At 44.3% G+C, this 26,323-nt stretch overlaps 1 protein-coding gene across 3 annotated transcripts in view; it reads left to right on the forward strand.

Moving 5' to 3' along the window:
- LOC308077664 (collectin-12-like) overlaps positions 1 to 26,323 on the forward strand; it is a gene marked incomplete at its 5' end in the record, with an annotated part of 253,537 nt that overhangs the window by 225,868 nt on the left and 1,346 nt on the right. For all 3 annotated transcript variants that reach the window (XM_080418504.1, XM_080418503.1, XM_080418502.1), the window contains 7 exons: positions 12,360 to 12,482; positions 19,556 to 19,642; positions 19,842 to 20,885; positions 21,596 to 22,090; positions 22,841 to 22,977; positions 24,319 to 24,428; positions 25,312 to 25,457. In XM_080418504.1, coding sequence (XP_080274630.1) covers positions 12,360 to 12,482; positions 19,556 to 19,642; positions 19,842 to 20,885; positions 21,596 to 22,090; positions 22,841 to 22,977; positions 24,319 to 24,428; positions 25,312 to 25,457 — 2,142 coding nt within the window. The remainder of the gene's footprint in view (positions 1 to 12,359; positions 12,483 to 19,555; positions 19,643 to 19,841; positions 20,886 to 21,595; positions 22,091 to 22,840; positions 22,978 to 24,318; positions 24,429 to 25,311; positions 25,458 to 26,323) is intronic.

Genomic DNA, 26,323 nt, shown 5'->3' on the forward strand with positions numbered 1-26,323 from the left:
ATCGTGACGCGTTGTGAGCTCGTAGATCGGCTATTTTCATATATCCGATGCATATAGGTTGAAAGTGATAATGTGGCCTACAGTCGCTTCTTTTGGACTTGTTTTCATAGACCTGGTTGCTTATTTCTCTCGCAAAATCTGGCAACACTGTCTGGAACGTGCTCGGCTGGTTATGAAATTCAGGGAGACAAAGACACTTTTTTTTGGCCAATGAACCTCAATACTGACTATCCTGACTAAAAGGAAATGACAGATTCTCTTATGCGTGGATTAAATATAACATAATGCCAATTCTAATGTGTCACAACACAGGTTCAATGTTTCCCTAGTGAAATATTGGAACGTTTTCATCATCTAATACAGCTGAATGGCAGTCATGGCAGGGTCATGTTTTACAATTTTTACTAGTCTTTCTCTACTTTATTTTTGCTTTCAACTCATTTTTTTTGCTTTTTACTTTTTTGCTAATGGTTTTGTTTCCTTCGGAGCTGAGTGTGGGCTGACTGTATCAAATTGTGAATTCTGATGTGCAGGCCACACACACACACACACACACACACACACACACACACACACACACACACACACACACACACACACACACACACACACACACACACACACACACACACACACACACACACACACACACACACACACACACACTCGCTGAAGGACAGCAATGTTTGGGGGGACTAAGCCCCAGTGTTTTGCTTTGTAACTAAAGCCTGAGTCACTCCATGGGCCCCAAATCCCCAAGCTGAGTGGGTCCATTCCCTCTCCTCACTCCATTGTTGATGTAGTTTTCTGGAAGGACAGGCTGTTTGTGTGAGTCTGTGCAGACCCAAACCGGGCCTCTAGGCACTGGGGAGCTGGTCCACTGAGCACCCAGAAGCACTGGATGGGTGGATACTGACTGCTGCCAACATCTTGACGGCAGCTCATCTGAAAACCATTTTTGAGGTGTTTATATCTCAACCTTCGGCTATCCGGTGGTGTGAAGTCATTATGTTTGGGCGTGCTGCTGCTGAGTGCTGACGAGCGGGTATGTTTGGCTGGCTCAGTCCATTCCGGCACTGACTGGCACTACTGATACTGATACACTCCCCAACTCCACTTACAAGTACCTCTCTCTGAAGATGTTCATACACCCAAAAATAATATACAAAGGATGGAGCTGGAGCCTTACAGCCCTGCCCTTAATTTAACTTGCAGAAAGCTTTAGAAGCATGCATTTCTAGGCCAGGTCATTTGTCAAGCAATAAATAATTTCATCTCATTTTGTTGATTTTAATTTAAGTCTGAGAGTTAAATGAACACTCTTTGTAGTGTAGTTATTGCCTGCATCAGAAACAAAACTCTTTTGGGATAACTATTTCCGTAATCCTCTCTAAACCCAGTCTTAACCCAGATGTTTCCCTGAAGTCAGCAGCAGGATCTGCTAGATTAGTGTCATTTTTTTATGATGGAAAATACCCTTTAACAAATTATAGCGCAGAGCTTGACATCTGCTTAAAGGGATTGTAGGCGATTCAGAGATAAACAAAGGAAAAAAATCCAGCAGTTCGTTTCCCCGACCACCAGGGGGTGACGCACGGAGGACTTCCATAGAGTAAGCAGACTTCTAAACGGGCCATGCCGAATATAGGTTACTTTATTGGGATACAATTCGCGGAACTGCCCGCCCCTGCCGGTTCTCCGAATTTTTATTTTTAAATAGGCTCTTTCATGACAAATTGACCACATATATGAAGTTAAACAACTAAATTCTATCCAAACGCTTTTTGAAAAGTAAATTATGTGCCTAAAAAACGAAGTTTGAGAGCATTTTAAAACCGAAAGTAAAAAGTTCACACGGACACGGACGCGCACGGATGCGCACATGCGTGCGTGAATTTACGCACCGGATACCCGGATGTGTAACCTAAATAGTAGGGAAAATACGGATTTCAGAAAGAGGAGTGTTTTTCAATGCAGGAAAACACCCCAGCATCATTATATAGTGGCTGATAGAGGGGAAAAAATGCAAAATATATATATAGAGGTATTTTTCAAATATAGGCTTAATGTTGCCTACTATACCTTTAACCTGGCCTTACTTGTGGGTCTTTTATTTCTTAAAGGGAACAGAGTGTCATCGGGGTATCCTCTCAGTGATGGAGTAGAGACCTTTTGGTTTGGAGCGCGTCTTCGTTTGGAATGCGTCTCCTCCATTGACGTGTGGATGGATCTGGCCTTTGTCACATGTCCCATCTTGGCGGGACGAAGGTCGCTGCTTTTCGGTGACATCTGATTCCTGCTTTATCTCTGCCTCTCTCAGATCTTTCTTTTCATTGGCTCACTCACAATCCCTCCGTTTTCTTCCCTTCCCCGTTCCCCGTTCCTGTTCTTTTCTCCCCCTCGCTTCATCCTCGTCGTTGGCCCTGGTCTTTTCCTCCTTCATTCCTCCTCCTCCTCCTCCTCCTCCTCCTCCCCATCATAACCATGAGCATCACGCCCGCCCGTGATGATGGAAGAGGCGTATGGTTTCCATCACATGTAATAATAACGGGGATGGAGCCTTAAGTCAGGCCACACATGGAGCAGACATGGTGTTGGTTTCCTGAGCCCCCCCCCAACCCCAGAGCTGTCCCCATGACCCATGAACCCCAGAACCCTTAAGGACACACTTCCCTACTTTCTTATGATTATGTCATTGGCAGGTATAGAGGCACAAAGTGAGTGCATGTCCCGGGCTAGAACGTGCGTACAATGTTCTCTCCCCCCAAGCTGTTAAACACTCAGTAATTAGTGGGTGGGTAGCTATGCGGCCAGGACCACCGCCGTGCTAGAGCCTTGTGGATTGGCTGTGTTAAGCCATTCAATCCGGGAACGCATCTGTGTCATTTTAGATATAATAATTATTTTATACTTTGGCAGATATACAAGCTCAATGCACGGCACCAAGTGCCACCCTACTTGCTTGTAGATCTGCTATTTTTGAAAAACCGTGAAAATGTGTGCAAATCTTTGACGACTATATATATTCTTTTTTAAAGGGAACATTTTAAACTAAATCTTTGCTTCTGGGGCGGTCCCTGGAACAAAATATTTTGAGATGGGGGTCCGCGGCCAAATGCACATAATTTTTGGTGGTCCTTGACATGAAAAGCCACTGATATTATGCCAACATAAGTTTTTTATAAGGATTTAAAAGACATTTGTAGAATCCCCCAGAAGCAAGAGTAAAAAAAAAGTGCTTTAAAAAAATATATATTCAAAGATGTGTATACATTTTCACGATTTGTCAAAAAATTGCAGATCTACAAGCTCATAGCGCGGCACTCGTTGGCGGGCTATGAGGTTGTATATCTGCTCTATTTTGAATAGCCAAATAAATCTTAAAATGACACAGACGCGTTCCTGGTCTTAATGGATTAAACAGGCCTAGTTTACAGTCCGTATTGAACCTCACCACAACCACAGGAACCTCGTCTCCCCCCCACCTGCCATTAAAGCAAAGCCCTCACCAGGTGGCGCCGCAGTGATACCTGTGTCTGAAATGACCAGCTCAAAAAGAATTGATTCATGGCCACCACACCACCGCACAAACACACGCACATACTTACAAGATTCATACACATACACAAAGGATGTAGTACATGATTCAGTCCAGGCCACTTCACTCCGTCATGCCATTGAGAAAGCAGATATGTGTGTGTGTGTGTGTGTGTGTGTGTGTGTGTGTGTGTGTGTGTGTGTGTGTGTGTGTGTGTGTGTGTGCGTGTGCGTGTGTGTGTGTGAGTGAGTCATCCCATTGAGCCACCCCCACCACTTCCAAGTGTAAAAAAAAAAGAAAAAATATCTTGGCTTGGGTGATGGTGTATCTGAGACCTTGTTAAACTTCTCATTTCTGTTTGAGTAATGAGGGACAGATGGCCTGAAACATCACTTCTATTCTAAAACATTTGTAAACAAGTATAAGTACGGGTGAGTCGCAAAAATTCGATTCGACAGATGACGGTGATTCTGTTTGGGGACCAACCCCCCAACCCTCTCTCTCTCTCTCTCTCTCTCTCTCTCTTGGGAACCGGTTAAGGTGCCAGCAATCCATTGTATGTGGGTGGCTTTGATTTACACAGTATAGTTTGTGTTGAACTCCTCTCCTTGTCTTCAATGCCAGGGACAATTCTCTGATTGCCCTCTTGGAGGGGTCTGCACTCTGATTCCTGGAAAAACGAGTTGAGTGCTGTGTTAGGCAAGGCACCGGTCCAAAACACAGTGTGCCTGACCTCAGCTCACAGCGCTGTGTTCTCATCCGTTACTATAGCGTCCCTACCGCTATTTACAGTAAATAGATGTGTCTTAGTGAGCACACGTTGGGGGCTCTGCACTGCTGCTGGCCTGCCGGCCTCTGGGTCGACATTCTGGGTCGTTGAGAAGAACTTTCTTTCACTTTTTCATCACCAAAAAGGTGGACTTTGTTAGGCTGTCATCTCCGCTCTGTGTATTGTTGCTATTTACAGGAACAAAACACGGCATTGTCCTCGTGCCCAAAGCACACACACACACACACACACACACACACACACACACACACACACACACACACACACACACACACACACACACACACACACACACACACACACACAACACACTAACAAGGAAACCTATTCAGCGGGGAAAAGCAACTGAAGTGCCGTCCTTTTAGTTGTGTGTGGACTTGGAGTGGTTCTTTGTTTTTAGAAGCATCGATGTTGTTTTGCTGGGAGCCAGTAAAAGTGTTGTTGTCACTGTCAGCCCTATGTGGTCTGTGTATGTATCCTGGACGAGGGTTGTTTTCCGTGGTTGCGGTCAGCAAGATATAGCAGCGCTTGACCGTGTGTTTGAGGACTGAAGATGACGCATCAGTGTCCTGTTTAACGAGGAGCAGAGAGGGGCTAGGAGGAGCACTGAGATACCACAGCAGAGACACGTACAGCAGGCTTCTGTTAAACTGTCAACAAGGAGGATGAAACTCCATATACAGTACAGTTGTATTTCTTTGGCCAAAGTCTGTCTTAACCTCTTGAACCCTGTAGTGTATATAGACCATATGGGCACGCCAGGCCGATGCTTGTCCGATGCTTATTTGGCACAAACATGGGGTTGAATTTGTTCTACCGTTATGCTGCCAAAATGTGGAATGCCCTACCAACAGCCATCAATAAGTGCGACTCCCTACCCTCCTTCAGAACCGGCATAAGAGAGCACCTGTCTGCAATTTGCAACTGGACCTAGACAAGTCTTCTAGCTTGCCAAAAGAAATTGCCCCCCCACTGTTTTTCTGTAAATGTACTTTTACTGCTCCTAGTATTGATGATTTCTCATATAGTATTGTATGTCTTTATGTCTTGATGAATTGAATACACAGGACCACAATGGAAACAAGCTTTCTTTTAGCAGGCCGTTGTAAGCGTTGTCACTCATCCTACATAAACTACAAACTTGGAGATATCTTTCCCATGTGTCACAGTGTGTGCAATGCATCTGGACGTTGTTAGCCTGGCCTGCCTGGGGTTGCGTGACATTTGAGACAGTGTGAAAGACACACTGGCCTATAGTTGACTCATGTCCATCTGGACATTCGTCATGTGAAAACGAGCCAGCGGAGGAATGTGGAGAGACGTCGTGTCCAGCCAGGTGTCTCTGCTGTGTCTCCTGTGAGCCTTCACAGAGAAGACAGACCTGCTAATGAACGGCTTTGATGTTCCTGACTTTTAACTGGGATTAGTGAGAGTCCAGTCCGTCCGGCATCTGTCTCTTTTCTTGTCTTGTCCTCCCTGCACATCCAGGAAGTGGCCTACTGGGGAACAAACAGTGATGGGGTCACGACCCCGGCCAATATACAGACCCCACTGAGCGGGCTGGAGACACAGGGGTCCAACAGGACACAGCTGGCTCATCTGATGTCACTGCCTCTGGTCTACTCTCTCTCTCTCTCTCTCTCTCTCTCTCTCTCTCTCTCTCTCTCTCTCTCTCTCTCTCTCTCTCTCTCTCTCTCTCTCTCTCAAAACATGTTTACATTGCCAAAGCAAAAGTGGGACAAAAAAATCTAAACAAAAGTATGTACAATGAAATGGGAATACAGAGGTCATTTGGTGTTAACAACAGTGCAGGGATACACACAATGATTAGTAGTCCTTAAGGTGGTTGAATTCCATTAGAAATCCTTCATGCTGTCACAACAGCTCACAAATCTCTCTGCTGTGTTTGCACTTTGTTGTTAACACTGGCTCCCCGTCAAATAAAGAATCCACTACAAAATCCTGCTTACCACCTACATGGCACTCAATAATCTGGCTCCCGCCTACTTCATCCGATCTTCTCGAACCTTATGTCCCCTCCCGTTCCCTCAGGTCCAGTGAAGCCAATCTCCTGGAGGTCCCCAAGACAGCCAAGTACCGTACCTGGGGGGACAGGGCTTTCTCTGCTGCTGCCCCCCCCTCCCTCTGGAATGCACTCCCCAACCACCTAAAAAATGCCCCCTCCTTCCTCTCCTTCAAAACCTCACTCAAAACCCACCTCTTCAAGATAGCTTTTCCCCAGCTGAGGTCTGGTTAAGATGCCTCCCCAACCCTTGCTTAACCTTTTATCTTTTTAATGTAGCTTTTATTGTTTTTCCTCTTAATAAAGTTGGTTCATTCCTTTTATTTATGTAAAGCAACTTTGGGTACTTAGAAAGGCACTATATAAATCTGAGCTATTATTATTATCATTATTGTACTTCACCCAACAGATATGGGAGTTTATTTTGTCATTAGTCATGTTTTCAAACTCTCCTTGGGTGATTGTAATCTGTGGGAAGTATGTGTCTCTGAAGTCTTGGTACAGTGGGCTAGTGGTTAGGAAGTGTAGCTCAGTTTCTACCTCGTGTTGTGTGCAGCGGGTGCATAGTCTGTCTTCTCTTGGGAGCCAGGTCTGCCTACGGCGGCCATTCTTGATCGCAAGAATGTGTTCACTGAGTCTGCACATACCGGTAGTCAACGTGTTCCTTAGTTTTGGATCAATCACATGTGCTCAGGTATTCTGCCACTGTGTATTCTCTGCATGTTTAGAGCTAAGTAGCATTCCATTTTGCTCTCTCTCTCTCTGCTCCAGAATGACCACCTGATGTGGTTCACCCCAAATTACACACCCCATGAATCATGGCGATTTTTTTGTTTTTGTCGCATTCCTAAACCAATAATTTGATGACCGACTCAAAGAGTCTCCTTCCGAGTCTCCATATTGACCGATGGCCCGGTCATCAAATTATTGTGAACTACTCCTTCAAATCGGGGCTCAGGAACAGAGGGTGTTTCGTTGTTGTTGTGCTGTCCGCCATGTTTATTTCCCAGGTGCCTTCCGTGTTTGACTGACTGCCAACCCCCGAATTATCAGTTTATCTCCAGCGCATTGGAAGACTATAATAACTCAACTTTGAAGTACTGTGATAAACTGGGAAAAAGGGGGGCCTCCTGTCTGAAACAACTAACATCATCATTGCACATGCAGCGTCTTGGTGTGGATTCAAGCGTAGTAGATTTACAAACTCTGTCAGTGTGTTTAGACAGCATATTTAGGCAATGACAACTGGATGGCTTTGAACCGACGCGGCCGACACGCTCGCTTTGTTGTGGAAGCTATGCGTGATCTGACACTTCTAAACATGTCAGAGGTTTTATGAATGCTCGGGAAAAAAAGTAGTCCGTTCTCGTGGCGGTTTTCCCAGCGTGGTCTCTTATGACAATGACACCCACAGTTAAAGCTGCGATCCACAACTTTTCTTTTGTTGTGTGAATAAAACACATTTTAAACAGGAACTGCTGTGGTTGGAGGTGGTCTCCCCTATACCCTTCTATTGAGACATTTAGATCCGGTGGTCGGGTAGGACCACTAATGGTTGACAAGAGGTATTGCGTGAAAACTCGCCTTCGAAAAATGAGCTGTCCATTATTATAGCTCAACAGCAAAAATGTCGGAGGGGAAAAACCGTCTCGGATACCGGGTAGGAAGGACATCGTTGCTGTCAGGCAGAAATCTCCATATTTTAACTTTTTGTGTTTTTTCACGTCAAAAGTAGCAGATCCTCAAGTAACGCGTTTCGAGCGTTTCGAGCGTTTTGCTACTTGCTTTTGAATTTGAATCCTGAAAAGTAACAGTTTTGGACGTATGAGGTTTCCACCCGACAGCAACGACATGATTTGGTGTTGAGGGGGGAGGGGGGGGGGAAGAGAGGGCCAACTATAGACCCCTGGGAGACTCCGGTCATCGAAGTTATGTGGTTAAACTGGCCGGTCGCCAGAGGAAGAGCCAGACAGACGCACACCCGGTCGTCAATCGCTAACATCTCGCGTATGGACTTCATTCTCCAGATTGACTTACAGTGAGATGCTTCAGGGTATTGTCCTTATGCGAAGTAGAGCAGCAGCACCTTTAAGGGGTATTTTGTTGGCAGGCGTGGACCCTTGTTAAGGTGTTTTTAAAGAGGCCACTGAGGCTTCTAACATGGGCCAGTACTAGATCTGGGGCATCATCATCATCATCAACCATGTGCTGCATGGTGCTCTAGCAGTGAGGTTCAATGCTGTTCAAGTAATTACCCTTATGGGTCAATTTTTACACTGCCGCGTATGTATGCATGTGTGTGTGTGTGTGTGTGTGTGTGTGTGTGTGTGTGTGTGTGTGTGTGTGTGTGTGTGTGTGTGTGTGTGTGTGTGTGTGTGTGTGTGTGTGTGTGTGTGTGTGTGTGTGTGTGTGGTACTGTGTGACTGGCAGGAATGGAAACACATGTGGCAACATTGCAACGAAGATCGATGAGCAGGTGCCGCAGATTGCTTTTTTCTTCAGTTTGCGTCCATAACACCAATAATACAATCTCTTTCGCTTAAGCCCCCTTCTCTCTCTCTCTCTCCTCTCTCTCTCTCTCTCTCTCTCTCTCTCTCTCTCTCTCTCTCTCTCTCTCTCTCTCTCTCTCTCTCTGTCTCTCTCTCTCTCTAAGTCTGTCTGTCTGTCTGTCTGTCTGTCTGTCTGTCTGTCTGTCTGTCTGTCTGTCTGTCTGTCTGTCTGTCTGTCTGTCTGTCTGTCTGTCTGTCTGTCTGTCTGTCTGTCTGTCTGTCTGTCTGTCTGTCTGTCTGTCTGTCTGTCTGTCTGTCTCTCTCTCTCTCTCTCTCTCTCTCTCTCTCTCTCTCTCTCTCTCTCTCTCTCTCTCTCTCTCTCTCTCTCTCTCTCTCTCTAAACATCCACGTCTGTTTCTTTTCTTTTTGTCTTAAGCTTTTCTGCTCTCTTTTCTTCGCTTTTTTTTTACCCACACAAACAAAGACATGCCAGAGAAAAGATGAGATATATTTTGGCACCGCGGAACCGAGACTGTCATAAATAATTCTGGTATACTTTGTCTTTATCTAAAGATGTCCTGGAATGGAGGCAGTGTCTGCTGAAATTTATGGGGATTTACATTGACTTTTTTGGAGGACCAAAGTGAGTGCAGCTTTAACCACAAAAAGATTTAACAGAACGGGAATTTGGCCCAAGAGGTGATAGAGTCACTGGGGTTGGCTGAGAGCAGGGATGGAAGAAGTACTCACATGTTTTACTTAAGTAAAAGTATCAATACTGCAATGTAGATATACTGTACTCTGTTACAACTGGAAGTCCTGTATTCAAAAGTACAAAAGTATCGGCATCAAAATATACTTAAAGTACCAAAAGTAAAAGTACTCATTGTGCACTGTGCATTTCACAAGTTCAAATGTATAAAATTATTTTGAAAATTGCAGATCTACCATATATTTTGCTATTTTCAAATGGCCGAAATATATAGGGCCGAAGTGGTTCATGTATGTTTAATATTAATAATCAAGATCTACAAAGTAACTAGTACTAAAGTTTTCAAACAATTGTGGTGGAGTAAAAATTACAATATTTGCCTCTGAGATGTAGTGGAGTAGAAGTAATTTTCATTCAAAAAGAAATTATACTAAAAAGTACCTCAAAATTGTAGTACAGTGCAGTACTTGAGCACATGTACTTAATTACAACACACCACTGTGTGTTTGTGTGTGTGTGCATAAGTGTGACTGCCCACCCCGTAGCCTCATCAGCCCTCTTTCCGGTAAGTGTGAGGTGGCTCGGTTGGCCGGGGCAGTGAGCTTAGCTGGGCCCTGTCTGTTCTGTTCCAGCTGGAGTTGGTGTTAAACTCCTGACACACACAGCACTCATTAACATCTCCCTGACTGCATATAGAACCAGTTGAGTTGTTAACCCCAGCATCCTGGGCCAAGCTCCCTGAACATCAGCGCTTCGGCTGAGTAACTGATCAGCACTGCACTTTAACCCACCAAGACCATGAGTCAGATTCTACAAAAGGCCTTCTAAATCAGTAGTTCTCACACTTTTTTTGTGCCAAAGAGGACCCCCAAATTGATATATATTTTGCCGTGGACCCCCCCCCCTTCTGAAAAGGTTTTGTGCCAGAGCGGGACCCCCAGAAGAGAAGATTTGTGTTCAAAACCCTTTCAAGATTTTTCAAAGAAAGGTTCAAAAATAGAAGTTGTACAAGCTTGCAGCGTGGCATGAAGTGACGCGCTGTGTGAGCTTGTAGATCTGCTATTTTTGAGAACCACAGTTCTTAAATCCTAAGAGTTTTCTGAAAAACTTATTTTGCTATATCCACAAGTTTCCTAGGGCACGGTGGGCATCACTTCCTGTCGATTTGATCCCTGATACCTGATCAAATCGACAGGAAGTGATGCCCACCGTGCCCTAGGAAACCTGTGGATACAGTACAGTATATAGCTAAAATAAAAAATGACACAGATGCTTTCCCGGTTTTAATGGGTTAACTGGCTGTATTATTCCCCCCAAAACGTATCAACTACACTTCAGCTACACGCGCGCTGAAAGCTCTGCCGCTAAAAAAACAGAAACAAAACAAAAACCTTGTAGGTCGTTCCATTCGCATCTCTCACCATCATTTTCAATGAACGTCTGAAGGCTGCTCGTTTTGCGGCCGGCTCTAGACTTAACCTGGATAATCTGATATCCATCTATTCTCCCATACCGCGGTCGCGGTATGGGAGACTTCCTTTGTGGAGACTTCCATCCACGTTGAAGGGCTCTTCTTCTCCCTCTGCTCTTATAGGCTATAGTCTCATCTCATTCCAGGTATACAACAAAAACCAAAGGCCCTGCTCTCCCCTCCCCCCCACACTTCCTGATTTGAAAATGAAATACAGCTGTGTTCCCATAAGCCCCGTGGATCTCACCACTCATCTATGGGGAAACATATTCCTGGAAAGAAATATTCCTGAAAGAAAAAAAGAAAAAGAAAAAAGTTTGGGAAGGCCTGGGTGCCATGCCCTGGAAGTTGTCCCCACTGGCTGGCTGGCTGGGGCTTTTCTGGAGAGAGCTGTGTTTTGAATCAGTTGTACCCAGTGGATAACGCAAGAAAACAAAACAAATTGTTAGGTGCAGATTCACAACCTGGAAAAATTGAATTTGTCATTCATGGCCGCGTTGTGTCTCTCATTTAAAACCTTGGACGTCGGCGAGGCCTGTTTATGTTTTGCTGCAAGGAACTGTGTGTGTGTGTGTGTGTGTGTGTGTGTGTGTGTGTGTGTGTGTGTGTGTGTGTGTGTGTGTGTGTGTGTGTGTGTGTGTGTGTGTGTGTGTGTGTGTGTGTGTGTGTGCGCGCGTCGTGCATGCGTGCCTACGTGAGAGAGAGAGAGAGAGAGAGAGAGAGAGAGAGAGAGAGAGAGAGAGAGAGAGAGAGAGAGAGAGAGAGAGAGAGAGGCATGAGGAAAAGAGAGAAGAGACAGTTTGTTGAGTGAAGACTGCCTCAGGAAAATAAGCATGTCGCCAAAGGTAAACAAGACCATGGGGGGGCTTGTTTTCGTGTCCCCTGCCCCCTGTACCACCCGGGCCCCGAGGGGAGGGGACTGCTGCTGGGCCCTTTAATGTTAATGTGGGCTCTGGGGCTGTTTGTTCAGATGTAGAGGTCTGGAGTCCTCTTGGACGCTGGACTTAGACCTGGTCAGCCCACAACAACGGGCATTACCCGACTTAAACCCTGGTTCACCAGACAAGCCGAGGCTCAGGTCTGACTACCATATTATGACGAGTTGCATTCTGGTTCTTGCTTAATGCTTGCAAAATACTATAATATTTGTTATGGTCCTCTGTTCTATAGAGATATTGAGTGGTTAGCTTTTGATAACATGATAGTCACCTGAAACTGGTAATGGGTATTTAAATAGAACCTTACATTTACCATATGGGTACATTACATTTTTCAAAGAGCTACTGTACTGTATGCGATATGAATGAGTGACATCTGTTTCCATCTCGTTCCACAGGAATCCAGGAAGGCACGCAGTGCACCAAGTGTAAGAATGAGTGGGCACTAAAGACCTCCATATCCCTGTTGTATGGGCTCTGTACGCTTCTCACCATTGCTGTTGCTGTACTCGGGTACAAAGGTAAGAAGGGGACTGTTCTTATGTTTCTATTCATCTAAACCAGTGGTTCTCAACCTTTTCAGGCCGTGACCCCCCAAAAGAATCATATTTGAACTGGGGACCCCCCCCCCCCCCCACCCTGACAAGCACGAACTGTAGAAGTTAAGGCATAACATTTTGTTTGACTCGGTTCCACAGCTAAATATTGTGAAAATAGCAGATCTACAAGCTCACAACGCCTCGCAACGCGAGCCGTTGTGAGCTTGTAGAGCAGCAATTTTTTTTGCCTTTCTTATATATTTGACAGTTTTTATAGTATAGATTGTTGATTACCTTTTTTTTTAAGGTATTAAAAAAAAAATCATGTGGGGACCTGGGGGTCCCGACCCACAGGTTGAGAACCACTGATCTAAACTGACTCATTGACTTGCAGAAATTGCAGCTGTGGAGTTCACTTCAGTTCTTTGACCCCCTATACACAGCACAAATATTGTAAATTTTTTCTGAACGTCTCAAGAACCTCACTTAACACTATAGAGAGAAGCATGGCAGTTCTTTCACTATGCTGTGGGAGAGGCCAATAAGCTTCTAACATTACTCAACATCACCTCGATGAGGCAATATAATTTAAAACGTTCCACACAAGTTGAACCGTTTGTTGAGAGAATGTGAGTCCAAGCATTTCGTGGGGGTCTCGGTGACCTGCCAGGAAATAAAAACGCCGCTTTTCAACTAAACATGAGCCCATTGATTCTGTTTGTACTGGAGACCTGTGTGGTTGTGCGTGCGCGCGCGCGCGTGTGTGTGTGTGTGTGTGTGCGCGTGCGCGTGTGCGTGTGCGTGTGCGTGTGCGTGTGCGTGTGCGTGTGCGTGTGTGAGAGTGTGCGTGTGTGTCAGGGTTTTAGAAATAAAGAATGACAGAGAGTGAGTGAATGCGTTTGTCCCTCAAGTGCCCTTCTGCCCGCCCAAGCACAACATGAATGGGGTTATGCAATGCCTCGTTGTTATTAATCAAGGGCAAAGCATCAGTAATGGAAACTGTGAGCTGTCCGTCCATAGACAGCAAACATACTGGCATGCTGTCTTTAACAATATCCACACTAGTTCAAGCACAAGATACTTTTAGGTATACGGTCAACCACTCTTTACATTTATGTGCACTAAGCCTGACTCGTCCACTTTTTCTACTTTGTCTGAGCATATATAGCCCCTCCTACTCTCAGTGGTGTAAAGTAACTAAGTACATTTACTCAAGTACTGTACTTACGTACAATTTTGAGGTATTTTTTACTTTACTGGAGTATTTCCAATTTTTTATACTTTTACTTCTACTCCATTACATCTCAGAGGCAAATATTGTATTTTTACTTAGTTTCTAGTTACTTTATAGATTTAGATAATTATTATAAAACATACATTACCCACGTCAGCCCTATATACATTTCAGCCATTTGAAAATAGCCGATCTACAAGCTCACAATGCGTCGCGATGCGACGCATTGTGAGCTTGTAGATCTGCTATTTTCAAAGGATTTTTATAAATGTTATACATTTGTAAACTTGTGATACTTTTGGTACTTGAAGTACATTTTGATACCAATTATTTTGTACTGGTATATTTGTACTTTTGTACTAGTATATTTTGAATTCCGGACTTGTAACAGAGTATTTCTACATTGCAGTATTGATACTTTTAATTATAAAATGGAGTACTTTTTCCACCACTGCCTACTCTACCCCCAGAGCCTTCTCTCAGTTTATTTTACCAACACCCCTAAAGCTCTCACCTCCGGGAACGGCCCTGCGGCTTTTGTGGATCTGAACTTCCTGGTTGGCTAGTTCACATTTTTTCCAGGTCGGGGAAATGGTCCCGCCGTCGCTCTGAACTGAGGGATGAACTCTTGAATGTTCCTGCTGTAATTGTGATAAACACTCCCATATGTGACCATATACAGTATATATACATACATATGTTCCCCTCCCCAGATTTTCATCAACTGAAAGTGGCAAGAACCGAGCATGTTGAGTTGGGTTATCTGCAATCCTCGGCTACATTAACCCATTGAGACCGGGAATGCATCTCTGTCATTTTTAGATTCTTTGGGCTATTCAAAGATAGCAGATATACAAGCTCATAGCGCGGCACCGAGTGCCGCACTATGAGCTTGTAGATCTGCTATTTATTTTTTTAATCGTGAAAATGTATGCAAATCTTTGAATATATATTTTTAAAAGCAATTTTTTTTTACTAAAATCTTTGCTTCTGGGGGGTCCCTGGAACAAAATATATATATCAGTGGTTCTAAAACTTTTTCATGTCAAGAACCCCCCAAATTATATGTATTTGGCCGCGGACCCCCATCTAAAAAAAATGGTTCCAGGGACCCCCAGAAGCAAAGATTTGAGTTCCAAATGTTCGCTTTAAAAAAATATATATTCAAAGATTTGCCCAAATGTTCATGATTTTTCAAAAATAGCAGATCTACAAGCTCATGAGCTTGTATATCTGCTATTTTTTAATAGTCAAAGTGTAAAATAATGCTTTTTTAGCTCAAATCTAAAAATGACACAGATGCTTCTCCCGGTCTTAATGGATTAAGAGTGATGTCCCTTACGGCTGCACTCTGGACTGTGTCGATGCCTCTTGTTCAGCACTGCGTGTTTTCTCTGCAGGCCTAATGAAACCCAGATGAGCGCGGAGTGAACTCAGTGCAACTCTTGCAGAACCCACTGAAAATTGGGATTTTAACTGGCGGTGAAGCGCTGGCCTGTCTGGGGAACCACAGCTCAGCCCCGAACGTGCTCTCAGATGCTCCAGATGGTTATGTAGTGAGACCCAATGTGCTCTCTCCACTTAACGTGCACATCGCTCCCTGTCCCTCCGTCACTTAACCTACAACATCCTCCGTGTGTCTCTTTGGCTTCATAAGCGGCTTCCCTTTGGAAACCTTTTAATGCGTCTTAATGAAACAACAACCCCTGTCTTCTCATCAGCTGCACACTGGCCTTTCTCCTTCCATGTTGAGAAAAGTGATTAACAGATGTTGAAGAGGAGGTAATGGAGGGTAGGGGGCGTTTCCATCAGCAAGAAAAGGCCATGGATTTTTTGGATGGCACCTACTGTACACAAGAATGCTACGAATGGCACTTGATGTCACATGGGCTGACCACATCAGAAACGTGGACCTCTATGGAGGCCTCCCGCGGGTCACAGACAAGGGCAGGGAGAGAAGGATGAGGCTGGCCGGGAGCGCTGTGTCAGGCACCCGAAACTGGTGGCAGGCAAACTGACCCTGCGGGAACCAACCCAAGGCACAGCCAGAAGGGGAAAGAGGTGCGCCACCTAGTATGTAATAGACCCATTGCGGCGTGACAGCCGAGCTAGCAACAACACTGCAGAGCTCAAGGCCCTGATACTGGATAGGATGGAGTAGAGGGCAGCCATCCAGGAGTGCCGAGTTGGGTCTCAGTTAGTCCGCACTCTCGCATCGAATCGTTGATTTCTCTACGGTGCATCCGACTTGGCCGGGCGTTCTAACAAACACTATTGGCCGTGTCGATATGGTGGGAAGCCGGGTGGGGAGGACGTCCTCCTGGTGAAACACTGTCACTGTCAGGGGGAAAGAAGTGGCTGGTGACTTTGTGTGTGTCAGAGAAGACACGTGGTTGGTTGTCTACCCCCTCCCCAAGACCAACTAGGAGAGTGTCGCAGTGGCAGGGACTACATGGGGGAATTGGGAATTGGCATAATGACTAAACTGGGACAAAACTAATATAAAGAATACCAAAAAAAATACATTTAAAAAACAAGAAATACGAAATAAAAGAAAAGAAAAAAAAGTGTAATAGAGAGGAAAGGAGAGGAATGTTTTATGTAATGTTTTATACAGCATGGTCCAATTTTATCATTCCCTCAAAATTAATTGTCGCTCTTTCTTTGAACTTAAAGTGTTGATGCAACTATAAAGGACACCTTAGGAATAGGGTAATATCTGCATCCATGCATAAAGGAAACCTTAGGAATAGGGTAGTAATAATATTGTCTGCATCCATGCATTCATACACTATGTTTGGGTGTCCTCTATGAATTCAGTACAAAGGACCCCAATGGAAACAAGCCATAGGCTTTCTTGAGTTTTAAATCCTCTTAGCTGACCTTGTATTGAACTGTACTTTCATGTGTTTTTCCTGCAAACTGCTAATAAAGTATTCAATCAATCAATCAATCAAAAGTACATGAGGGACACAATGTGCCATAGGTGTATGGTTTGGTCTGTGGACTGCCTCTTTTGTAGTGGTGGATTGTTTTTGTCTGTGTCTCCAAATGTAGTTTCCTATGTGGAACGTTTCCTCTCAGGCTGGCCCTGTGCTCTTGCAACCAGAACTATTTAAGCAATCACATATTTCTTTTATTGTTTGCTTTCCTTATTTTTATTTTTGGTCTAGACAATTGTGGGTGTGTGTACCCACATAGTGTGTGTCCACAACGGTGAACAAAGGAAATAAGCAGCAACTTTGAGCATTTTGGTTGAAATGACATTTGTTTTTCCCATGCTCAAGTTTCCCCAAACCACTCGATTAGGAGGCCATTTTTTTTCCAGGACAATTTTACGACCTTTTTCTATTTCAGATCTGCATTATACAGCAGTCTAAGAATGGTGGGTATTCGCTGTTGTCTTGGAAGTCTTGTTTCCTGCACTGCACAGATAATAGAGCTGTAGAATTCCATAGAACAGAATAATTAAACGTACAAAGCTTTCTCTCCGCATGTGGAAACATTTAGTTCAACATGCCATGCATATAACTTCACCATGCCAGTGATTTCTAAAAGATAGTTTCGCACTTATCCATATTGTTGTCAAATAGACTTTGACCGGCTCTCACTTAAAGCAAATCCTTCCTCATTTAAATGTCATGCTACTGTAAGTCTGTAAGTAGATTTATAATGCTTGTGTGGATCAAACAAGTCCTTCTTCGCAAACTTTTTGCATGATTACAGGCTTAACACACATGCAAGTCATTAAAGCTTGTTATTAACGTTTGGGGTTTGCCGATATTTCATAGTCCACACTCTCTCCCATTTTATTTGTTGACAGTGAGAAGACTGCTCTGATTTCTGTGATTGTTCTGGATCTTGTTTTTCATTTCCCTTCTTGTTTCGTTTAGTCTATCTTTGCCAGTTAGTATTCTGTGTCATTAGATATCAATATATTTCACATCTTATCTAAAATAACATCGATCCTTTTGGGTTTTTACTCAGAGTTAAATTAAAGGTAGGGTAAGTGATATTTTTTGGTTAAAACAAAAAAACGTTTTTGTTAAAAGGTTAAAGCTCTATATTCTGATAGTAATCATTGCTATAGAGCGTTCATTCAGTAACAGGGGTCTCTCCGTCTCTTCAGCTTTTTAATAAACGGAAAATAATTGTTCATGTAGGTGACAAGAATTTATCAGCTTAATTTTTTGTGTTCCAGTTCCAATTTTGTCTGCTCATTTCTTTGTGTCATCACTTCCAATTGCACTTGTTTAATCTGTATCCTGAACTGAGTTATCTATCCTGAATCCTGATTGGATAAAATTGGTATCCTGTCCTGAAAATGCATTTTCTGTTTAATAAAGAGCTGGAGAGACTGAATAGAAGAATATAGATCTATTTAACGCTTATTTTAGCCAAAGAAAATCACTTACCCTACCTTTAACACTAGACTATGTACCTCATGCGCCACACCTGCAACATTAATATTTATGATAAACATCATTGGCACCAGAACAACACACTACCACATTACACACTTCATTAAGAACTAAATCTCTGTATAGGTTTTTTTTTTTATATTTTCAACCAAACAATTACATGGGACCCTACTAGGCTAAAGGGTCAAAATAAAAACTAAAGGTCAAATCAGGGCATAGAAGAAAAGGCCCAAGAATAATGAAGAAAATGCTTTATTAAAAAGGTATGTTTTTAGTCCATTTTTAAAAGCATCAAAGTGGACTGTGGTGCTCTCAGGTGTTCAGGGAGGGCATTCCACAGGCGTGGGGCATTAGTCAGTACAGCAGAAGGCCCGGTCGCCCATGGTGCGGAGCTTGGTCATGGGGACAAGGAGAAGGTTGGTGTTGGAAGAGCGGAGGCCTGGTGGGTTGCTAAGCAGCAGAACATTCAGACAGATCTTCAGGTGGTGGGGGTGCACAGCTTCCCAGCAGAGGAACCTTTGTGGTTCCTGGTGAAGGATGTGTCCTCTCCCCCTGGCAGAGCTCCTGGCGCTGGTAGTAGTAGTGGTGGTGGTGGTGGTAATGGCATGATTCCCTGGAATCCCAGACACATTCCAGAGGAAATGAAGGGTCCCGTCGCCCGTGGGGGCGTGCAGAGTCTCCCTGCCACATGCACTGGCCCTCCTCGGGGCTGTCTTTGATCCCCCTATTTACTGAAGACCCCCCCTGGGTCACTTCCTGTCCCCCGGGCCTGACCACTGTCTCCTCATCTGCTCTTTCTATTCCTGCAGCGTGGTTCTTTGTCACTGACCACCCACTTCTACACTGAAGCATGATACTTTACTCTATGATCTCTTGCCCATTTTTCTTTTTTTCTTTCTTTCTTTTCCTATTATTCCTTCACTCCTTTTTTCTTTCTTGTTTTTTTTAACCTTTGTTTGTTTGTTCTTTATTTCTTTGCTTCCTTACTTCCTTCTTGCTTTCTTTCTATTTATCTTTCCCTTGCCACACACACACACACACACACACACACACACACACACACACACACACACACACACACACACACACACACACACACACACACACACACACACACACACACACACACAGACACTAGGATGTGCCTTGATCCTAGGGATTGCTATAATCAAGTTCACCGTTATTACATACCCAGCAGATTTATAAAAACGTATTACAGGTCATCTGACAGTGACGTTCATTGGTCTCCTCTCTGATCCCTTTCATATATGCTGTCTCTGGTTGCAGGCTATTCTGTCCTCTCCATATGTCTCTTAATAACGTAGACAATGTGAAATGTGAAGTTAATGCTGGCCTTACTTACCCGTCTGGTTTTGTGTTTTTCTTTTTTTTTGCAACAGTGGTGCAAAGAGTTGACAATGTCACTGAAGGGATGGCAAACTACGGAGAGAAGATATTCACTGTCGAGTCGGAATTGAAAAAGCTTGGTAAGATTTACATGACTTAGATGTCACTATATTACCCTTTTCTCCTGTTAGTGGCATTATTGTCTGTGTGCGTTGGTTATTAAAATGAAGACTAGAATTAGAATGAAATTAGAAATAGAATCTTTATTTACCTCTTTCCCCAACAGATGAATATATCATGACAAGACATTTTTTCACCATATATCAAATGTGTGTTCAGATCACCAAACAGACGAGAGATCTGAGAACACCACCACGGAGATCCAGGTGTTTAAGAATAACATCCAGGCCCTGCAGAGGCAGCTGTCCGAGGTAGCGGAGCGCAGCAGCAGCAACCGTGCTGCCCTGAACCAGCTGCGGAATGCCGGCTCAGACATCCAGGACAGCCAGGGCTCCATCCAGGGCCTACTGGACGCCAACTCGGCGACCCTGGGCGCCGTCAATGGCACCCTGCGGTCCTACAGCAGCACAATGGAGGGCCTGCAGGACGACACGGCCCGGCTGCAGACGGAGCTGCAGGCGCAGGTGAAGCTCCAGAACCAGGCCCTGCTCAGCATCGGGAGCCTGAACCTCACGCAGGCCCAGCAGCGGGGCCTCATCGCCATCCTGCAGCGCTCGGTGGACGACACCAGCCAGGCCATCCAGAAGATGCACAACGACTTCCAGAGCCTGGAGCAGACGGCCCGGCAGGCGCGATCCGACGCTGAGTGGCTCCGAGGCAAGGTGGAGAACCTGCAGGCGGTGGCGTCCAACGCCTCGGCGCTGGCCAAGCTCAACAACGACAGCCTGGAGGAGGTGGGCTCCCAGCTGGCCTCGCTGACCGGCCAGCTGCAGAACGCCAGCAGCCTGGCGGAGGTTCACGACCAGAGCCTCAGGGAGCTCATGGAACAACACCAGAACCACGACAACCTCACCGCCGGCAGGTTCGAGCACCTGGAGACGCGGCTGGAGGAGTCGGAGCAGAGCATCGACCGCGTGACCGGCAACATCAGCTTCACCACGCAGCTGCTGGGGGCCATCAACCTCAACCTGAACGACCTGCGGACGTGCGCCGAGACGGTCGGCCGGCACTCCGAGTACCTGCTGAACCTCAACAACAGCGTGGCGGACGTGGGGACGGACGCGTCCACGCTGAGGGCCCAGCAGGAGGAGCTGGCCGCTCGACTGGACAAGGAGGTCACCAGCCTCTCCTTTGTAATGGAGGAGATGAAGCTGGTGGACTCGACGCACTCACAGCTAATTACCAACTTCACTATTCTGCAGGGTAAGAAGCATACTGTGTATAGCGACTCCTGGCACTTGGGTGGAGGAGGGGTAAAGTACCTGTCCACCACTGCAGAGTCTAGAGGGTTGGCAAAATGAGTATACGAACACAAGTCGATGTTCATGGGAGGGAAGGTTTTTGTCTCTGCATCAGCGACTCCGTCAGTGCCTGGGGCAGTGCCTGGGGCAGTGCCTGGGGCAGTGCCTGGGGCAGTGCCTGTGACAGGGCCTGTGGCAGGGTCTGGGGCAGTGCCTGGGGCAGTGCCTGTGACAGGGCCTGTGGCAGGGCCTGTGGCAGGGCCTGGGGCAGTGCCTGGGGGCAGTGGTAAAGTCAAATCCACCGTGATGCATTCGGCTTTGTCGGGCGTTAATGTGAACACAGTTGTTCGGTGGAGGGAATCCGGGCGGGGAGGGTGATAATGGTCATTGCACATATTCCTACGGGCTGGGGGGCGGCGCCTGTCAGCAGGGAGTGTTGGGTGGGAGGAGTAGGATGAAGGCTCTACTTCCTCCTGGTTCAGTAGGATACGACAGCAGTGACAACACAGAAATGTGTGTGAGGAGGAATCAATTGGCATAATGACTAAATTGGGGAGAAATAGGGGTAAAACATTATTGGCTTCTCTAATTTTAGAATACAAATAAAAGAAAATACTTAAATGTTCTTGTCACTTACGTTCCTCTTTTTACTTACGTGTTTTTATGTTTTAGGTCCACCTGGTCCCAGGGGCCCTAGAGGGGACAAAGGACCCCAGGGACTCACCGGTCCAACTGGACAGAAGGGGGAGAAAGGGGATAAGGGTGTACCCGGGTTGCAAGGAACGAGAGGAGAAAAGGGAGCTCAGGGACCACCGGGCCTGCCGGGGTTAAAAGGTCAACCAGGCTCTCGGGGCGGCCCCGGATCCAAGGGCTCCCGAGGGTCAGGGGGCAGGGCGGGCCCCCCCGGAACTAAAGGAGAGCCAGGCACCGCCGGGTTGCCCGGGAGAGACGGACAGCCCGGCCCTCAGGGCGCACAGGGCCAGCCGGGTGTCCGAGGACCCATGGGTCCTGCCGGTGAGCTGGGGCCGAGGGGACCTGTGGGGCCCGTGGGGGCACCCGGACCACCCGGACTACCGGGGATCCCTGCCCGACCGCCGCCACCGCCGATGTCTCTGGGCCCCGTGTCTCTTCAAAGCGTTGCCCCTGCCCCGACGCTGTCGGCACCAGGTGAGCCCTTCACCATCATCCACATACTGTTACTTTGACTTTGACATCTTTATTGATAATAAAACATAATGTAAAATTACGTACATTGTCAGACCATTATCAAAAGGATAAAACGCAAAAAAGGCCAGCGGCTTATTTCCATTGCGGTCCTTTCATATGTATGTCCAAATTATGTTGTGTTGCATGATGTGATGTGTATGTGTGTAATTGCACTTAAATTCACGCGCCCAAAGGTGCCAAAAGTGTCCTTGTGCATGTCATAGGTGCAGGAAAATGTATTGAGGGTAAGGATTTGATACCTGAGAAATACAGGTACAAATACAGGTCACCAAATTTGGAATGCCCTTTTAATCCATTAAAAGATGTGAATCACTGGTTTATTTCAAACATATCAGGAGATTACAAGTAAATGTAAATTTCCATAGAAAGGAGGAGGTGCCATTCACTGCCCGCCGTTTTTCCGTTTTCTCCTCATAATAGTGTTTTGTATTTGTTGATGACTTACTGTAGATGTATTACTGTTATTTTTTTATGCTATGTTGATGAATTTAATACATAGGACCACAATGGAAACAAGTCCCCAGGACTTTTTTGTGTTATCCTTTTAGCCTAAATGTCTGACTGTACCACGCACTACTTTTTACATTTCTGACTAATAAAGTATTCAATCAATCAATCAACGGACCAACTATAACGGTAATAAACTGCCCGAGATGATCTTTAATGCTTTATTATTGCTCTTCGTTGCAGGTTGCCCTGCTGAATGGGTCAACTATAGGGACAAGTGCTACTTTTTCTCCAAAGAGCTGCATAGTTTTGATGACGCCAAGGCAATCTGTGCATTGAATTACTCCTCACTGTTGATCATCAATGACATGGAGGAACAGGTACCTGAGCCTAAACTGGAGGAGTGGGCACTAAGGAAGAGTGGCCACCTCGATGTAAAATTGTCTATTTGGTTCAAAATGTTAAAAAGAATTATATTTGGAAAATGGTTGTATGTAACATAAAGTATGCGTGATTAGAGCATGATTGAACATGTGACAATTAAGGTCTAATATTGATACAAATTGCTACAAAACCAAAATCATTTTGGGCATAAACAAGAAGTTAAAGGTTATTACTTAAGACCATTTTCCAAATATTTCTTATTTCTTTCTTTACATTTTGGACAAAATAGCAAATTTTACATCAAGGTGCCCACTCTTCCTTAGTGCCCACTGTTCTTGTATCCATTTCTATCACTCGCCAAAAATGACAGATTTTCAAAAAAAAAAGAAATGTTTTCGTTGAGCAATGTGGTATGATGAAGTATAAATTAGGCTTCAAACCTGAATTTTCCATACCTTTTCCTGGAAATGGAGGCTTCCCCTGCAGACTACATGGGACCTCAGTGCTGTTATGTAAAATGTGCAGTGGTGGGAAAAGTAATCACCGTTGTTGCTTAAGTAAAAGTATCAATCCTGCAATGTAGAAATACAAGTTACAAGTAAAAGTCCGTAATTAAAAATGTACTTGAGTAAAAGTACAAAAGTATAGGTATCAAAATGTACTTAAAGTACCAAAAGTAGAAAGTACTCATTATGCAGAATATCCCATTTCACAAGTTTTCAAATTTATAAAATATATAAAAATCTTTTGAAAATAGCAGATCTACAAGCTCACAATGCGTTGCATCGTAATGCATTGTGAGCTTGTAGATCAGCTATTTTCAAATGGCCAAAATGTATGTTTTGTAATAATAATAGAAATCTACAAAGTAACTAGTAACTAAAGTTTTCAAATAATTATAGTGTAATAAAAAGTACAATATTTGTCTCTGAGATGTAGTGGAGTAGAAGAAGAAAAGTACTGGAAATACAGTACTTGAGAAAATGTACTTAAAGGGATACTTCACTCTCGGGCCGGGGACACATTTAAAAAAAATATTAAAAATAAATGAAAAAAGTTATGGAAAATTCATGGCCCCCTCACACATTAGTAGGACACTGCGTGTCGTGAGGGGGCCATGAATTTTCCATAACTTTTTTCATTTATTTTTAATATTTTTTTTAAATGTGTCCCCGGCCCGAGAGTGAAGTATCCCTTTAATGTTAATGTTACTTTCCACCACTGGACCTCAGTGCTGTTATGTAAAATGTGTCATTGCTCTGTAATGCGTGATGTCATTGGGTAGAAGTTGTTGTGACTCAGTGCTTTTCGCCGTGTCCCTCTCTGACCCCATGCAGAAATGGCTGAAGAAGCAGACGACAGGGAAGGGTTACTTCTGGATGGGGCTGACCGACAGGGAGGAGGAGAACGTGTGGCGGTGGCTGGACGGAACCCAACCCACCTTCACGTGAGTCTTAACAGAAAGAAGAAATTACATATCGTCGCTGTCGGGCAGAAACCTCTCATCTCCATATTCTTCTTTTTCGTAAATTAAAACACTACTTGATCATACTACAGCGTCACACAAAGGCATCAAAAGTAGCAGATCCACAAGCTCGTAACGCGGCGCGAAGCGACACGTTTTGAGCTTGTAGATCTGCTAGTTTTGCTATTTTTGAATTTGAATCCTGAAAGGTAACAGTTTTGGACATAATGAGGTTTCCACCCGACAGAGACGATATCATAATCCTCTGAATGAGGTCAGCTTTGTTCATGGGTTGATAATTTTTGTTTTGTTTATTTTTAGTTTATAATACACTGCATAAAACCCCTTAAAGTTGGGGTTTACTGTATGAGGACCAAATAGAGAAAAGTACTTTAAAATGACTTGAACCAACAAAGCGGCAGTAAGTTATTATTTTTTTTATGAATAAAATGTAATTTTGTCCAATCTGTATGGTAGAGTATGTTAATATAATATAACTTATACAATTTGGATGGCTTCTATTGAGACATTAAGATCGTGTCAAAGGTCATGTCTCACCTAAACACAGGATCTGACATGAACTTTGACCTGATGGTCAAGATTCAATTTATCGAGCAAACAGGCAGGCTCTATTAGCTCAATTTGCTAAATTTGTAGACATTTTGTAGGATTTGTGTACCATTTCGCCTAAATTAACCATCTTTGGTAGTACTCAGTACTCAGGTTAAAACAAACCCTACAGAACCCACACAGTACGTTTTGATCCAAAGTGTTTGATTTATTGTTCCAGTCTCTGTGGGTGTTCTGCTAACTTGTACAGAGAAGTCATAATGTGTTGTTACTGCCCTCTGCTGTTCGCCTGCAGAAGGTGGAAGCCTGGCCAGCCTGACAACTGGAGCCATGGACACGAGAGAGGAGAAGATTGTGCTGGGCTCATTCATGAAGGCCTGTGGAATGATTTCTTCTGTGAAGATCTCATAAGCTACATCTGTGAGAAGGAGATGGAGGGCGGTGAGTGTCTGTCACTAATATAATATGACTGATTCCTTTCCTGCATTTTATTTGAGCATGTTCACACGGCAGCCATTTTGCTCTTACATTGTTTATTGATTGAATGATTGATTGATTGATTGATTGATTGATTGATTGATTGATTGATTGATTGATTGATTGATTGATTGATGTTGGTGACATTACATTCCTGACAAGCACTTTCCTGACACACAGTCATAGCATCACAGAGGATAAAAAAACATAATAAAGGGATTATTTCCAGTATGGTCCTCTTCACATAAAAACACTTTACAACATAACAAACAATAACACAATAGTACAGCAACAAATATTTATATATAAAAAAACGGAATCCAAGAATTGTGCAGTAAATACATTTAAAACAATATTAAATGAAGTGCTAAGTACCTTAACAACAGTAGTACATATTATCATTTCATCTATCGCAGTTTATCATTGTAAAGTACGTAGACCTATCAGTCTTTTAAAGTGCATATTTTAACATTGAACAATCATTCGGGTAATAGCAGCAGCAGGGCAAAAGGGATTGTACATTATTTTGACAAAAGAAATTACCTATTTTGTAGCCAATTTTTAAGAGCTCTTTTAACGGTGCTCAAATAAGCACTCAGAGAAGCTCTTGTTGATGTATTTGTGCTGACTATAGGGCTTGACAGGCTTTCTTGTGCATGGTGTCATGCGCCAAAAATAGCAGACAAGCTCACAACGCCTCGCGCTGCAAGCATTGCATTGCAAAGAATCTGCTATTTTCAGTGTGCGACACTTGCACACATCTAAGTAAAAAATCTGGATGAACAATCTCAGAATTTTTCATGGCTTATTAATGCTGCATTAAATAATAT

Source organism: Gymnoscopelus braueri (assembly GCF_963280865.1).
Source record: "Gymnoscopelus braueri genome assembly, chromosome: 21".
NCBI lineage: Eukaryota > Metazoa > Chordata > Actinopteri > Myctophiformes > Myctophidae > Gymnoscopelus > Gymnoscopelus braueri.